Source organism: Miniopterus natalensis, chromosome 9, assembly GCF_054644295.1.
Source record: "Miniopterus natalensis isolate mMinNat1 chromosome 9, mMinNat1.hap1, whole genome shotgun sequence".
Taxonomy (NCBI): Eukaryota; Metazoa; Chordata; class Mammalia; order Chiroptera; family Miniopteridae; genus Miniopterus; species Miniopterus natalensis.
Genome location: NC_142089.1, coordinates 56,755,001 through 56,772,826, shown reverse-complemented (window position 1 = coordinate 56,772,826; position 17,826 = coordinate 56,755,001). Strand labels below are relative to the sequence as shown.

At 37.1% G+C, this 17,826-nt stretch overlaps 1 protein-coding gene across 1 annotated transcript in view; it reads right to left on the bottom strand.

Moving 5' to 3' along the window:
* Positions 1-17,046, bottom strand: part of ZNF326 (zinc finger protein 326) — a 30,128-nt gene extending 13,082 nt beyond the window's left edge. The window contains exons 1-7 of the mRNA XM_087820578.1: positions 16,785-17,046; positions 14,446-14,490; positions 9,125-9,160; positions 8,918-9,029; positions 6,412-6,817; positions 3,887-4,085; positions 2,709-2,820 (exon numbers count right to left, since the gene is read on the bottom strand). Coding sequence (XP_087676704.1) covers positions 2,709-2,820; positions 3,887-4,085; positions 6,412-6,817; positions 8,918-9,029; positions 9,125-9,160; positions 14,446-14,490; positions 16,785-16,800 — 926 coding nt within the window. The 5' untranslated portion in view covers positions 16,801-17,046. The remainder of the gene's footprint in view (positions 1-2,708; positions 2,821-3,886; positions 4,086-6,411; positions 6,818-8,917; positions 9,030-9,124; positions 9,161-14,445; positions 14,491-16,784) is intronic.
* Positions 17,047-17,826: the final 780 nt, after the last annotated feature.

The following is a 17,826-nucleotide window of genomic DNA, read 5'->3' as shown; positions in this document are numbered from 1 at the left end:
AATTTATTTCTGCACCCAACATAACTATGCCCATTACCCTTGTCAAGAGGAAGTGATATCAGAGTGGGAGGTAAGTCCCAAGGACCACAAGATGGCTGCCCCTTCAAACTTCTTTTTATGAGTTAATTCTTAGTAAGTTTAATCCTATTATTTCTCAGGTCCCAACAAATTAGGAGTAACAAACCAGAAAGAACTTAGTCAAAGGTGATTAAAGCTGGCCACAAAGATTACACAAGTAATACCTAGTCAACTAAAATCTGGCAATCAGATGCAACTGAATTTTATTTTACTACATTTTACATGAACAAAATCAATGTACATATTAAGACCAATTAATAACAGAGAGTACCCCCTTTAATGTGGGAAAAAACTCATACAGTTAGAAAATACCTTTTTTTTTCATATCTTTATTGACTTCAGAGAGAGGAAAGGGGGGGGGGGAGATAGAAACATCAATGATGAGAGAGTCATTGATCGGCTGCCTAGCCCGCAACCCGGGCATGTGCTCTGACCAGGAATCAAACACCGATCTCCTGGATCCTAGGTTGATGCTCAACCGCTGAGCCACGCCCGGCCGGGCAAAAATTACCTTCTTAAAAAGGTTTGCCGATTCTTCTCTTAAAATGCTATCTTCTGAACTAAGATAAAGTTTTAGACATCTAGAAAATCCACTTAGGTGAAATATTTCATTCCCTTCATGATGCACAAGTTAACTTTTATAGAGCAAAACTGTATTTTGAATAGAGGAAATAGTGAATTTACTTTTTAAATTTTGTATTCTGTATTTCCCTAGCATAAGTAGTACCTGGGCAGATTTAAGAGGAAAAAAGATAAGTATCAATATTATCTTTTCAAAAAAATTTCCTAGTAATCCCCTTTTTTTCCATGCATAACTTTACATCTTATGAGTACATGATAGTTTGTTTTTGTATTATTATTTATGAATTATGGTATTATTTTCCATAGGAATTGTAAACCTACTTTTGTCCCACCCTGTATTTTTCTATTTTGCCTGCATTTTCTGCATATTGTTTCAAGTTTTATAACCAATAGCCTAAAGAGCCATGAAGGGATGTATCTAAGCTTACATATGCTTGGTCACACTCTATTACTAGTATTTGGAGCTATTACAAATAATGTTGTAATGGGCATCTTTTTAGATTAAACTCTTCTATATTTTGAGGTTATTTTCTTGGAGAGATCAAAAGCATAAAAAAATTCAAGACATTTTTTAAAACTGGTAAGTTGCTTCCCAGTAGCTATATTATATAGTCATCAGAAAATAATAGTGTCTTTTGACTGTATCCCAGTTAGTAAATCAGTATTTCTTTTGTCCTTGCTAATAAAATACTATACTATTATTTAAATTTCCAGTTTATTTACCCTAAAATGATGATCTAGCTGTTCTTTCATCAAATTATGTATCAAATATCTTGTTTCTGAATTTTTTAAAAATTGTGGTTCAAAATTAAACTGATGAACAGAATAGATCCAGAGACATAGAACCATGGGACAACGAATCTCAGAGGGAAGATCAGGCGGGGGTCAATCAAAGAACTTATATGCATACATGCATAACCCAGAGATACAGACAATAGCATGGGGAAGGCCTGAGGGTGGGACAGATGCGGAGTGGAGGGGATCAATGGGGAAAAAAGGGGATATCTGTAATACTTTCAACAATAAAAATAAATTTAAAAAAGAAAATTCTGGTTCAGTAATGTTTATTAACTTCAACATTAGTCATTTTTCATGTTTATATCATTTTCCAAGTCTGTTTGCTTCCAAGCTTAAAATTTTTCTCTAAACAAATTTGGTCATCATTCCCTTTGTAATTTACTGTAGAACTTTTAAGCCTAGAAAACAAAACCTTCTTGCAAAGATTAAAATATTCCATTTTATTTTCCTGTTATTTTCCAATTTTTTAAGGTTTCAAAATTAAACTGGATTCATCCTCGCTGGTGCAAGAAGAGGGTCTAAACTATTTTTTCCTTGTTATTGCTCAGTTGTTCAAGCAACTGCCTTTTCATCTGCAGCACCTTCTCTATTACACATTACATTCTTACACATCTGCTTACAGGTTAATAATCCAGTTACACTGATTACCTTTTTCTAGTACCACGTATTTTTAACTATGACAGCTTCCTAATGTTTCAATATCTAGAAAAGCTAGTATCTACTCATTTACTCTTCTTTTTCAAAATTTTGTTGGGAATCAGGATTGGAAAGACCTGATGTATTTGTAAAACTTAGTTTTCCTATCCAAGAATATCAATATGGCCTTGGCCAGGTGGCTCAGTTGGTTGGAGCATCGTCCTGTACACCAAGAGTTCGGGGTTGATTCCTGGTCAGGCACATAAGGGAGGCAGCCAACTGATGTCTGCATCTGTCTCTTTCTCAAATCAGTGAACATATCCTCAGGTGAGGATGAATGTACATATCACGATGTCCCATACAGCCAAATCTCAAAGACTTCGTGGTTTTCCACTGTATTTCTGGACTTTATTATCATTATTGAATGGGACTTCTTTTCTCTTATATTTTCTAAGTGGTAACTGTATATAAATATAAAAAATCAAAGCATTCCTATATATCTTTGATCAAAACTTTTCATTTGATGTTCAGGAATTTTTCCACATTCCAACTGATTGCCTTTTCTAGAAAATGGTTTTATAACAAGCCCAATTTTCTGACTACTAAGCACAAACCTGTATCCATCTCCATATTTCTCACTGTTTTTCTCCCTTCTGCGCCTCTGTTTCTCTCGTCGAGCCTCAATTCGCCGCTTTTCTTCTTCTTCATTTTTTGGATCAATTTTTGCTAGGATAGCAGACAAAAATGTCAAGACTACAGATCATTTTTGCATTCTCCCTTTCCAGTCCCAGTTTATAAAGTACAGACATACAAGGTTTACTTGGTGATAGTCTAAACTGAACGCACCAAAAAAAAATAAATTTTCAGAGTTCAAGATTAACCAGTATATGTGAAACTTGATTTGAATACAAGCCATCCAGTGTGAATGAATCTAAATTATACCTATTTTTTGGTCAGATAAGCAAAAACTATAACATGTTTTGGTGTGCCGCAGAATTTTAGTAATTAGTTTATATGTGCCCTGAGATGAAAAAGGTTGAAAATTGTTGACTTCAAATCATCTTGAACACGGCTTTAAGAAACACTGAAATAACCTGACCCTGAATTAAAATGAAAATTAAATGAAAACTGGGGAGCCTTGGATACAAAAACTAATACATATTATAGCAGCTTTCCAAAAATTCTGAAAATGTATGAACTCTAGAATAAAAGCAGGTTCATCCTTTTTAAAAACATTTTAATGCAAATATAATAAAGTAATAAAATACCTGGTGTAAAATTTACCATTTTAACCATTTCCAAGTGAACAATTCAGTGATATTAAGTACTTCGCAATGTTGTGCAATCATCATCACTTAGTTTCAGAAATTTTACATCACCCCAAACAGAAAGCCTACATCCATTAACTGGTCACTCCCCACTTAACCTTTCCCCAACCCTTTGGTAACTACTAATCTGCTTTCCATCCTGGATATTTCATATAAATAGAATCATACAATATAGTAGCCTTTTTTGTCTGGCTTCTTTTATTCAGCATAGTGTTTTCAAGGTTCATTCACATGTTGTACCATATATCAGTGTGCCCCCTTTCTTATTAATGGCTGAATAACATTCCATTGTGTGGATACATCACATTTTCTTTTATCCATTCATTTGTTAATAAACAACTGCATTGTTTCCACCTTTTGGCTGCAGTCTGTCTATATAAACATGAAAAAATTATCTAAAAGCACTGAATTTTTAAAAAGGTAAAAAGTACCCTGAAGCATAGCAGTTAAGCTTTCTGACTTACTGGGTGATTTGCTGAGGCTCATCTTCTCCACAGGTTTTGCTAGCTTGGGTTTCTTGATAAAGGTTCCACTGGGCTTATTAAATGGTTGCATCATTTTTCTCTTTATTCCTCTTGTAGCAGCAACTGTCACACTGGCGGATTTATTTTGATAGTCAACAACAATTCCAGGTCTATGAATGCTTCCAAAATCACTCATGTGCTGCAAATTTGTGAAATCAAGAAATATTAGTATAACATCCAAAGATAAAGAATGAATTCATACAAAACTTACATGTTACCTAATAATTTTTACCTGAAAATTCCCCAGAATGTAACTAAATTTTACATGTCCACTATGAATAAACACATTGGAAAACTTTGTAAATTATTACATCACTCAAATCCAGTGAATTAGTATTTTTATTTCCAGTAGAACAAATATGGATATTTCCTATTTTTTTATTTTTACAATTCAAAATTACTTGAGATCATGAACAACATATGTGCCTGTCAAAATATTACCACTTGTACAACTCTCTGACAACTCCTCTTCAGAGTTCCTAATTGATATTTTCCCATGAAAAGACCTTAAAAGAAATCTTTATTTTACTAAAGCCTGGCTTAAAACTAAGAAACACAAACAAGACCATATTTGAAGTCTGAAGTAAAAAAGATCCAGAAATCATTTAGGATTTCTCCCTGTTGAAAAAGGGAATGAATGAGAAGGCGAGATGGAACATTAGTATGAAATAGGAGAGTTAAAGCATTACCATGCATCAACTTCCAAGACACACTTCAGATAAAGAATTGCATCTGACGTTCCATTCACATTCTTACCTAGAGAAACATATACTGACCCAGAAGCCTGAGAAGCAAAAGTTTATAGACGGAAGAGTCAGGCAACCAAATGACTCTGTGTCCCTTCCTCTTCTCTTATCATTAATAAAATCCACTACACCAAGAGGCCACATGTCCATAGGAATTTGTTCTGCTAACCTTACTTTTAGAAGATAAAGATTGAGGAGTAATCTGAAGAGAAGGATCCAATGGGAATTGTACAAGTGAAGATTAAAAAAGAAAATCCTATTGGCTCATCTATTTCATTAACAGGAGGAAAGAAAGAAAAGTACATTCAGACTAGAATGCTGAATACAAAATACAGGAATACCTGTTTTTCTATTATGAAAACAAAATTGGTATTTGAAGTCTCATTAAGAAAAAAATCATTTGCCTATAAAGTAGTATACAGCATGAAAAATATTAAGTGTTTTCAAATTTTACCCCAACTATTTTCAATTAACCTTCAATCATAAAGTATGGTAGAATAGCAACATAATCAGTTACTTACATTTGCATACTATGCTTAGAATACCTAGCTAACCTAGTAGATATAAATTAGTGTTTCCAGGTAATGTATACAGTCACATCAGAAAAATCTTCATTAATTATCCATTAAAGGTGCAATGCATTTTACATAAGAGTTAACTGTTATAAATGCAAAATTTCTAAACAAGTATGACACACTACACTGATGTACCAAAAGCTAATAAACAGTCAAAAATGTGTGCCCTACTACATTTTCTATCAGAAGTACTTCCCTCTGCAAACAGAATATTAAGAGCAACTGACTCAAAAAAGAAAAAAAAACATTTCTTACATTATAGCGAAAATACAGTATTCTTTATATAATCAAACTACATAATAACCCCATAATCTACATACACTTACTAGGTAAAATTTCAGTCAGTCAAGTTACCTAAGAACATAGGCATAATCTTAGCACTATATATCCTGAAATTAAACACTTGAAGACTAGTGTTATCTGCTCATCTAAGCAAGAATTTACAAAATATTACTTCCTAGGAAGGAGCCATGAACATATACAGGTAGGAAATTATTTTTCAATAGTAAAACTAGTGACACAGAGAAAATATTACACCCAGCAATAGGACATATTGTAAGAGAGTTAGCAAAATTATACTGACCACAAATCATTCTACAGTCTATTATACGTATCAACTTCTTCACCACGTAAACAAGGCTAAGCTACCCTCTACTATCACCAACTTTTGGTCTCTTGTGTTTAATGTGAAATATGGAGCTTTGAAGAAATTCTACATGCTAGAGTTTAGTAGCGAAGTATAAACATTTTATCATACATTGCACCTTTAACCTACTCAAAAACTCCAAAAGGGTTCAGTTACCTTTTACAATAATCCAAGAACTGTCCCACTAGCAAAACTGCTAGTGTTTACAAGGAAAAATGCAACTCCTTTTAACCCCTTTTAGACCAAACCTAACATCCTCACCTTTTTAATAAAGGGAGATTTGGCAAAACTTTATAAACAATCATCTCACACTGCCACTTATTTTCTGAGGTGCTGGAGAAAGTGTTACAGGCAACCTAAAAATTATGCTAATGACTCAGCTTTGGTTTCAAAATACACTGGGATGAACAGTGTTTATTCTAGTTGAAAACCATGGTCTTGAAAGGGTTTAAAAGAGTGACTAGTGAAAAGAATCTGAAAAGATTCTGTTGTACTTACTCCTCGGCCTCGGCCTCTGCCTGTTGATGGTCCTCCAAAAGCATCATAGTTTCTGCTTCCAAACGTACTTTCAGGATAAGCAGGCGTTCCTCTCCCCCGAGAGCCTACAGGTGCAGGCTTCATATGGGGTGAAGAAAAACTGCTGTAGGAAGAGTAATTCTCTCTTCCTCTGTCCTCCATAAACCCAGGCCTCAATTTTGAACGGGAGTAAGGTGCTTCCCAGCTAGCCCCGCCCTGGTTTCTACCTCCGAAAGAGTCAAGGCTATTCCGGTAGGAGCTCTCAAATCGACCACCATAACTACCTCCGAAGCGGCTTTGTTCGGGTTCATTAAAACCATAGCCAGATCTGTACAGATCTCGCCCACCCAGAGAAGACCTGGAGTCGTAAGACTCATAAGGTCCAAACCTGGAAAAGTTGCACAGTGAGGGAAAAAACAAAAGTAAGCTTACTAATGTTAGACAATTCAAAAGACAAATTATCAGATGACATTTATCAACTAAAATTCATTTATACCATACTGGTTTGCATAGTTCTACTTTTGTTCACACTTGATTAGGGCTGGGCAATTCAACATGAGACCAGATAGAAAGCTACCTGAGTCAGTTTTTAAACATGAATTGAGTTAAGTAAAGCTTAGCTTAAAAATCTGCTTTAGCAGCTTTTCTATTTTTATTAAAAAGATTTGTCTATAATTACTTAGCCCAGCCCTAGTCTTAGGAAAAGTCATTTGCTAAAATTCACAACTACTCAAACTTTCTTTGAATCCATCCCCAATATTGGAAAAAACAAAATTTTACAGTATTTTGGCTTTCAATAGGGACACAAATTGAAGACTACACAGATGTAGGCTAATATGACACAGAAGAGATCCTTTTGCACCCTCAATAATCTGTATCACAAAACTGCTTCATTGTATTTGTAGTAATCCAAATTTGGAGAAATATCTCTGGTTATAAAATTTGACAATCTGCCAAACTCTGGCTAAGGTCAATAATTAATCCTCAGTCACTTTTCACTTACAGACTAGTAAATCTAACAAATCTAGAAGGATAAGCACATAAAATAGAACATAAAAGTAAAGGACCACCAGCATATACCCTTTGCATATAAATTTTCAAGGCAGATGGGAAAGAATACATTTTATAATGTCTTCAATTATTTGAAGAATTATTCCTGGCAGAAAATTATCACATAAAACTACTCTAAAAAAGGGAGCACACAGTCTCCTCAAGGTTTTAATAAGAGTCAACAGAAGAAACGAATCATCTTACTTCTCACAAATCCAAAGTATGCTTGACACCTTACAACACAGTTTTATAAAGGCCCACAATTACACGAGATAAACAATAACATCTACATAATTCATACACATTACATTTACAATGTAACAAGGCAATAACTGATATAGTAAAACATTTAAATGTTACATGACTTCAATTATTTACAGATCACTAAATAGAAGGTACTATTTACTTCCGAATACTAGTAACCATATAAAAATTATTCCTCTTTCCAACTACATTTTTCAAAACATCTATCATATAAGCAAAATTGTCATAACTTCATTTTCTTGCTTTTTCTCTACTATAAACCATACTGGCACACTTGAAGCAGAAAGAAGAAAAGTAAGCATGATTCAGTCCATCCTTAAGGAATCCGGATCCTTCAATTTATGAAGAAGGACGATAGTTTCAAATGTTTCCTAACTAGTTTTACTGCTATTTAGTAGGAATCTTTGTGTCTCACAAAGTGAACCCCCTTTGCCTGAAATATGGTCAACCCTAAAGCCTGTAGTAGTTCAACTAAGTTTAAGCTTTCCACAGTATCAATAGCAACATATAAATACATTCTAAACTCTAGTGCATTAAAATAAGCAAAAGGCATAGTGTTCATGGCTTTAATACAATGCTCCTAGCCTAGAGCACAAGTGGTTATGGTGTCAGTAGTACCTGCCAATAAATAACCTAGACATGATATAAAGAACATCTTTATTATAATATGCTCTTACAACTTACTTTAAAATTAAAATTAAAAGAATAACTATCTTAAATGTTTCTTAGAAACTGAATGTGGCTAGGCTAGTTCAGTTAAACCCATTCTAGTCAAAGTCTGCTTTGCTGCTTTTAATAGCACCCCACATTAGGAAAGATTTTTTTAAAATCATTAGGAAAAAGCTTCATATATAATATTTCTAATAAGATTTTATATCATTTGTTCAGACCATTCTGATTGATGAGTTAAAAGTAAAAGAAGTAAAAGAAATATTCACTGCTAAAAACAGAAAAATCTTAATGCTATTATATTGAAAAGATAAGTTATCTAAGGTTCCTAAACTAATGTCTGCCAAAGATTCCAAGATAATTTTTATAACCATTAGTTAACACCTTTAAATATTTAAGGTGATTATTCAAAACCAAATAGTGACATGCCTAAGGAACTCTTAAATTAAAATATCCAGAATTTTATAGTCTTCTAATTATTTGGCTAAGTGATTAAGCAATTTACCTGCTACCCCCACCACCACCACTGTGATTGTCCATGCCATATGACTGGTTTAGGTAGGAGTCCATGGATCTCTGACCCCCATAGGATCCATGGCCATAGTCACGATCCATCCCTATAAAGAGTTTAAAAAGAAAAAAATTAAATGACGCTCACCTTTACTGGCACTCAAAAGAAGAATTTTTAGATAAATATCCTTGAATGTCAGACCTCCATAAGATCCAGGGCCATAATCACGATCCATTCCTAAAAGAGTCAATAACAAAAGGTTGGTAAAATATACCATTCTACTCAAGAATCTCTGCATAAAACACAAGATATTCATATTAATCATCTGAGAAAATAATTCATCAGTAACATTTAAGCTAAAGTCACACTAGACATTGAAAAAAACCACACATGATAATTTACTGAAAATTCAGATTTGCTATAGAAACCCAATGTTTCAAAGAAAAACATTAGCATCTACAAAATTCTACATTAAAATTATTTTCAATTTAACCAATATTTACTTGACTAGGGTACTACTATAAGGCCCGGTATTAGATACTACAGAGTACATAATTAATAATAAAAAACTACTATTCTCAAGGAAAATCAGCAATTAATAATGTCAAAAGGGGAAATTTTTGTCATAAGTATATTTTCCTGCATCAATCTGTTCTCTAAATGTCTAAAAACCCAGAAGCAACCATATTTTCAATTAGCCAAATTTAAAGTACTTCATATAGTAATTGAAATAGTTATTTTTAAAAAGTAAAAATCACGAAGTGGGACCAATCTGTGGTACTGTGCCTGTAAATAATGACTCAACAAATATTTAAATCCTCAAATACTTTGAGTAAGGGAATTATTATGAATTCTAGCAATGGACACACTAAAAAAAGTCTAATACAGTAAGAGTACTAACTATATTTTATTACACTGCAAGTGTACCTCTATTTCATCCTCTGACATAAAAAAAAAAAAAATACGAGGTAATAAAATGAATTTACTGATTATAAAAATGAAAAAAAAACCATTTAGAATGTGTTTCCTATACATTTTATACACTGATAAATGCAATAGTATACATAAAGCAAATACCTTAATTTATATTTTTTAAAACATTAAATATATTTAAATTACAATCGTTTAAATATTTCTGTTCCTAACAACAACAATGCCGACAGCAAAACTTTACAAAGCTACTACTTGCAATCTTGCACCTTTACACTTGGAGGTAACCTAAATGATCAAATTCAACCGCCTTGTTTTATAGATTAGGGAACTGAAGTCCAAAGAGATGAAATGATTTTTTCCCAAAGTCCCGTAAGTATCTACCCCTCTAGCTTCATGCTGTTGCTTCTACATGAAAGAGACACTCTCTACTACCCCAAAGATCTGTTTATTGAAATCTTCCTATCTTTTAAAGTCCATTTCAAACGCCAATCCTATTGATATTGCCTCAGCTGATTATCATCTTTCTTCTGAATATCTACAGAAGTCTGTAGCTCTTATCTGGTGTTTATTATACTCTACCTTATATTCTATTTGTGACCTCATCTTAAATGTACATTAGTCTTGGGCAGGGTCTGATCTTTAGAAATTTTTTATATACCCTTGAGCACCAGCAGTTGTCAAGGATGGTCTGTTGAGCACTGGAAGTTGCCAAGACCCTTTCAGAGGGTCCACAAGGTTAAAGTATTTTCATAAATAATACTAAGTCATTATTTGCCTTCTGCACAGTGTTGACATTCGCACTGAAGATGCAAAAGCACTGATGGGTAAAACTGCTGGTGCCGTAGCATAAATCAAGGCAGTGGCACCAGTCTGTACTAACAGTTGTTGTATTCTTCAACACTGCACACTTGCAGCAAAATAACAAAATAAACATGCCACCTTCACTTAAGAATGTCCCTAATGAAGCAGTAAGAATGATTTTTATTAAATCATAACCTTTGAGTATACTTACTTTCTGATATTCTGTGTAGTAAAATGGGAAGTATATGTAACACATAAAGCAGTTTTGCTATGGAGCAGGGTACCACAGTTCTCACCAGAAAAAGCCATTCTGTGTTTGTTTTGTGAACTGAATTAGCCACTTTTTACAAGTATTATTATTTAAGGAATATTATTCTTACTAGAAAGAAAGGCTGACATTCAAAAACTATGGCTTTCAGCCCGGCCGGGCATGGCTCAGCGGTTGAGCATCGACCTAGGATCCAGGAGATCGCGGTTCGATTCCCGGTCAGGGCACATGCCCAGGTTGCCGGCTTGATCCCCAGTCGGGGCTGTGCAGGAGGCAGCCGGTCAATGACAACTCTCTCATCACTGATGTTTCTATCTCTTCCTCTTCCTCTCCCTTCCTCTCTCTGAAATCAATAAAGATATATAAAAAACAAAAAAAACTAGGGCTTTCAGATTAGGTCATTTAGCAGACATTTTCTCAAAATAAAGTCAAACTGTCACTTCTAGGAAAATAAGTGAAAATATTTGTTGACAATGATAAAAATCAAGCAAAATTTAAAATTTTCTAGAACTTGTATCTACCACCTTGAGCTTGACAGCTTCTCAATACTTACAGGTTTTTCTGATAAAAGTGGTAGCAGTATTAATGATTTTTTAATACTGTACAATAAAATCTGTCAATACATATTTGGAAAATCTGAGTAACTTCATCTACTATTCCAACCCTGTTCACTCCACTTATTCCAGCTATACTAGGCCCCTTGCTGATCCTGAATACAGCAGGGATACACCCATTTTTACACCTACTGCTCCCTCTGGAATGCACTTCCCCGTATCTGGACTGCTCATTCCCTCAACTTTTCCATGTCTTCCCTTTCTCTTGCTTCTTAGATACAACCAAATTACCTTTGATTTTCAATGCCTTCTGGCTATACCTCACCACTCTAATCTTGTCTTCTTAAGACTGCTCAGCAAAAATCATCAGTTCTTACGTCTCTGAAACACAATTCACTCAGCCCTATCTTTGTTCCTGCTTTCCCTCTATCTGGAATGCCTTCCCTCACCTTTTTTTTTTGGTCTGCTGACATAAAAAGAGAGGTTATCAAGCAAGAAAAAGGAAACATGGAGACACTGGAAATACAACTCTCTTCCAAGAAATGGTATGGAGGAAATTTGTATCTTGGCATGTCTTCTACATGTTTTCCAATGTCTTCTACTTCATTTCAGACGCTGGAAAATACAATGCTAACAATGAAGTATATTGTTAGCTTCACTTGGTAACGGTGTATCTTTTTTTTCTAAAGCCTACAACATTCTTCCTCTAGATAGCCTCATGACTTGCATCCTCACCTCCCTTAAATCTATGCTCAAATGTCATGTTCTCAGTGAGTCCTTCGCCAGCTACTCTCAAATTCCGGCTCCCTCTCCCCCCCACGCACACACACATTACCCTTTCCCTGCATTATTTTTCTCCCTAGCAATTACCATCTTACATACGTTACTTCTTTACCATATTTACTGCCTATTTCATCCTACCACACTGTAAACTCCACAAGGGCAGGAATATTCATCTGTTTTGTTCACTGCTATAGTGCCAGCTCCTAGAACAGTATCTGACACACAATAGTCACTCCAAAAATATTTGTTGAATGAAATAATTATATCCTTGAAATTAAGTTCCTCATTTATAAAATGTAGATAACCCAGACCTCAAAGTGTTGTCAAGCAGTGGTCTTTAATCAGAGGTGCATTCCAAAATCATTCAGAGTACTTTTTTCTTTTCAATATATTTTTATTGATTTCAGAGAGAGGAAGGGAGAAGGAGAGAGAGAGAGAGAAAGAGAAACATCAATGAGAGTCATTGATCGGCTGCCTCCTGCATGCCCCATACTGGGGATTGAACCCACAACTAGGGCATGTGCCTTGACCAGAATCGGACCCCAATCTCCTCTAATCATAGGTCTATGCTCAACCGCTGAGCCATGACGGCTGGGCATTTCAGAGTACTTTTTTCATAATATACACAGCCAGGGACAACCTGCCCCATAATTAAGATTCAAGAGGACTAGAGTATGACCTGAACAGATATACTTTGAAAGAGCTGCCCAGGGAAGTCTAGCAAATCACCCTCAGATGAGAACCACTGTTGAAGCTAAAATTTTAAAAAATAAAATATGAGTACTAACATTAGTCAAAGAAATTTCTGAAGCTCTTTTTGCAACACTCTACATCAAGAAAGTAAATTTCTGGCCCTGTATTTCAAAGACCTGTATTTAGACATTAAATCTAACTCTCTAGTACATGGTACTGGAGATCACAGCCTTCTATTCTTCCAAATCATTCTCTTCAGTAAAAGCACTAGTCCTACTCACTCCAGTTTAAAATCCTGGGTTCATTTTTTATTCATCCCTCTCAATTTTCTACTCACTACTAGTCAGCCTGTAAGTTCTGCTAATTTTCTCTAGAAATGTCTTAATATTTTTAAAATTACTCTTTTCACCTCCTAAGTTCAAGGTCTTAAAATCCTTACACCTAAATTTATGAAATGGTTTTCTAGATAATTTTCCAGTTTTCAATCTAACTTACATGTGGATGCAACTGAAACAATAATTAATAAATAACAAAACAAAAATTAACTGTTTTGAGTACTCACAACTGTAAACCTGCTTTTGCCAACCCTGTATATTGAACACTTCCTATATATTGTGCCATTTTAGCCCACATCAAACCCAAAGTTTCTCTAAATTCTTAGAGATGATAAAAAGAAATTAAGTGGACTGTAATTTTCCCATAAAATAGTATAGTCTTCTTTATTTAGTAGCACATTTGCTTCAGTTTTACTTTGTGAATATATTATGTACAACAACTGAATTTTGCATTTCTCTGGCAATCAGAATTTTAATTACACTTGCTTGGGTCCTTCATGTAATGTTTTTTAAAATATCTTTGGGTTGTTCTTTTTTTGTGTTATCATCCTCTCTGGAAGAGCCTTAACTTTAATAATTATCAAAATGACATCTAATTGTATTCTGCATACCTCACGATTTTATCTAATTCTGCAGTCATAACTCTAACATCATGCTTATGTTCATAAATGATCAGGCGTCTTTATGTGCTCCTTTAGACAGCTCTTTAAATACTAACATATTTGAACACATAAAAACAAGGTCAAAATACATTACAACAGAAGCAATAGAGAAATAAGCCAATAATCCACTTAATCTACATTACTCAATACCAGAGCCTCTAATTCAACAAAAATATCTCAGCCATTTTCTTGTAACTTATTTCTCAGAATGCAGTCAGGGCCTTTTGAAATAAATTAAAGGAACCATTATTCAAATAAAACAAAGAGTCAAGCTAATATGAACAGCCCTAACTTTTTCTGATCCCAAACTCCCTAATTCAAATACTAAATATAGCATGACAACATTAATCTTAAGTGACACATCAAGAGACAAAAAAACACTGGATGAAACACAGAAGAACCAGCCTTTTACATTAGTACTTTATGTGTATGAAGAGAAAAACTGAAATGTATCCCCTAACATATTTAAGAGCAAATGAAAAAGGATACTCACCATTAAAACCCTGATAAGTATTCCTGCAGGCAGAGTGTGTGTAATCTATGAAGACACATTAACAGAAAGGAATTAGAGCAATATTAGCAAAAATCTGAAATTATAAACCCATCTATTTAAAAGATACACTATTTTTTTTTAAATGTCATAAACTCAATTATATGCAAAATTTGGGTATAAATAATTATGAATATTTCATATGGGAAAACATATCTCTTTCTCTTCACTATCTCCCCAAATGGCAGGTTTATCATCCAAATTATGGTCATGTAAAAATCCGTCTATAGCAGCTAATATATAAAAACAGCCAAAAGATAGGATCCAGTACTGATTTATAAAGAGTAACAAAAGGGAAGGCAGATAGATTAAATTATGTATCAAAACATGCAAATACAAGGACATCAGAGAAATGATTCTATGCAATGTATAATTTTTTCAGTATTTCCCTTATCACTTAATTTGCTCTCTAAAGATTTCAGAATCTTATTTGAAATTGTGTATGCATATATGTTTATGCTTATGTGTGTGTGTATGCTATATTTTATCCAGGGTGTGACACAACCCAAATCATATTGGCAATTTCCCCGTCAAAACTAATTTAGCAATTGTTAAATCCTTTAGTTAATTTTACTAATAAATACTGAAAGAAAGGGATTTAGTACAATGGTCATCTGGATACAACAGAATCCAGCTACACTACACAGGATTAGATTCAGTGATATTGTTAGTCAAACACCATGCCCCAAATATAGTGATTGGGTGAGGAGGGGGCATGAGAGAGGGAGTATTTTATCAACGACACTATTTAGAATTGTAGGTACATGGTAATAATAAAAAGCAAATATACTAAGTTTTATTATTGTTTTTCAATTCCCTACAGAAAATGGATTCCCTTATGAGGGGTGGGACCACTCTCACTGTTACCCAACCCACCTGACCTTAGTAGCTTTTGCTGTACCTTGGGTGTTGCTGGTAGTCATCAAACTCCAACATGAAAACATAATACATTTTAAAATTTAATTCCCAACTCTGGCACTTCAACTACTTATACATTGTTTAAAAGTATCTATATCAAAATTAGTCAAAGTCTAACTAAAACTAAACACCAGGGTGTGCTACTGTTAATAGGTGACCTTTCTATTACAAAGTAACTTAAAAGTATCCACAAAAAGGTTATACCAGTCCACTTAAATTTGGCAGAACTCTTTGAGGCATGAAGTCAAAGATCAAAAGATCATTTATTAGGACTCAAATGCTAAGATTTAAACACATTCAATGTTAAAGATACACTGGGGGGGGGAGGGGGTAGAGGCTTACAACTAGTTGTTAGTGAACTGGTTTTATTCAAAAATGCCTGGCTACTCAGGATTAAATCCAGTTGAATCATTCACAAGCCCCCTTTCACGACCCTCTAAAGCAGTCATTACACACTCATTTTATCTTGACACCAGTTCCTACCAAAGTTGGGCAAGATTCAAAGACAAGGTGAAGACCAAATTAGTTTCCTTTGTGAGCGTGTGAAAATGGTTTAAAGAACTGGTGTAAGAGACGACTAAAAGGCATTAATAAAATACAGGTCATTTAAGCGATTAAGACCAACCCGGGCGGCTGTCGCCAGATCTGAATTTGAAGGGCATGTGATGCTGTGCCGGAATTTTAACTTTCGTCCCTTCCCTGCACAACCTGGGGGAAAATGCTTTGGTTCAGAACTATTTCAAATTAGGGATGAACGACCAGGTGATTGTGGTGAGTAAATATCCCCGTCTGCTAACCAGAAATATCTTACTTTCTATTCTGTACAGATATCTACCTATTACTTGTCATTTGGAGACGCCCTTTAAACTCATCTTAAACTAAGAACACCAGAACCATCACTGTGAACAAGCCTGTGAAAATTGTACCTGGGGTTGAGGATTTACTAAATGGGTCGCTGCCCTACGGGCAAGTGCAAGCGAGGAGCGGGAGCCTGCCGGCCGCTTTGCCCGAGACCGGGAAGTTGGAAGCGTCGGGGCAATTTCCACGCACCGGGGCCGGGGCGAGTCCGGCGCCGGAGTCCGGAGGCCGTCGCGCTCTGGGCGCGTCCTTCCCCGCCCAGGTCGGCACGGAACTCCCAGGTCCCCGGGGACAGCGGGCGCCGGGGGGGCGGGGGACGTCGGGGGAGGGGGGCGCAGGTCCCACAGGGGCCGACCGGGGCACAGGGCCCGCGGCCGGCGGCGGGCGAGCGGCCTGGGGCCCGCAGAACAAAGCCCACACGGCCATCTTGAGACGGTAAACAGACCCCCAGCGCAAGCCACCCCGCCTCCCGCCCACCGCGGCCACCAGCCAGGGGCGGCGCTTACCGTCCTCGAAGTCCATGGCGGAGGCTCCGGGCCGAAAGCCTCGGCGGCGCTGGGCTGAGCTGTGGCCGGCAACGAGCGTCGGGGACCCGCGTTTCCACACTACCAGTCCGCGCGACCGAGAGCGACGCTACCGGCCCGGGAGCCGCAGGCCACAGCGAGGTTGGGGGGTGGGGCCAGCCGGCGCTGCCAGTCGCCGTAGTGCGGCCTACGATTGGTTGGCGCCGGCTAGTGGGCGGGACCTCGAGTGGGGGCGGGAAGCAGGTCCGCAGCCGAGCTCCCAGGTGCTGACCCCCTGGGAGCCGCGAGGGGGAGGGTAGGTAGCGAGCGGAAGCGCCCGAGCCCGCCGGGGGTCGCGGAAACGCGAACTGGGAGTTAAAGGGCGGGCCGGCTGCCGCCCGCCATGTTTGATCCTGGCAGGCGCGGCAGGCGCTGGTGGGAATACCTTCCTCCTGCCCGAACTCGTAAGCCACGTGCCGACCTTTTGCTTTTTATTGGCCGATCAGAAAATGTTGAAGTACTTGGAGTTTCTGCCCCGAGGACACAGACGTCCGAGACATATTTTTTTATTTTTTCAGAGCACTCGTGTATGCAGAGGAGAACAGGTTGCTAAATAGGAAACAATTATGGGAATGATTCCAGACGGGCTATGATCAAGCTCTGAACTGTAAGGCGCAAGAATGGAAGTGTAAAAGTTCACAGGCGGAAGGCGTGGCCGTGGCCGTGGCCGTGGCCGCGCGGGACTCGGGGGGCGGCCGCCGCTGGGGCAGAGTCCCCCACCCGCGGGGCGAACCGAGTCACCGCATGGCCATGAGCAGCTTGACCTCGGGTTATTTCTTATTTTTTTATTTTTATTTTTTGCACAGAGCAAATGGTGTCCACATGGAGTCGATCCCAGGGTGGGAAACCATTTGCTCGGCTTGGGCGTCAGACCAGTTGCTGGGACCAAGGTCCAGGAAAGAGGGCCGGCGGGGAAAGCTCGCAGGCACCCCGAGCTCTGCTGTCCCCCAAACGGGCAGGCCACGGTTTCCTCGCTGTGCTTCCG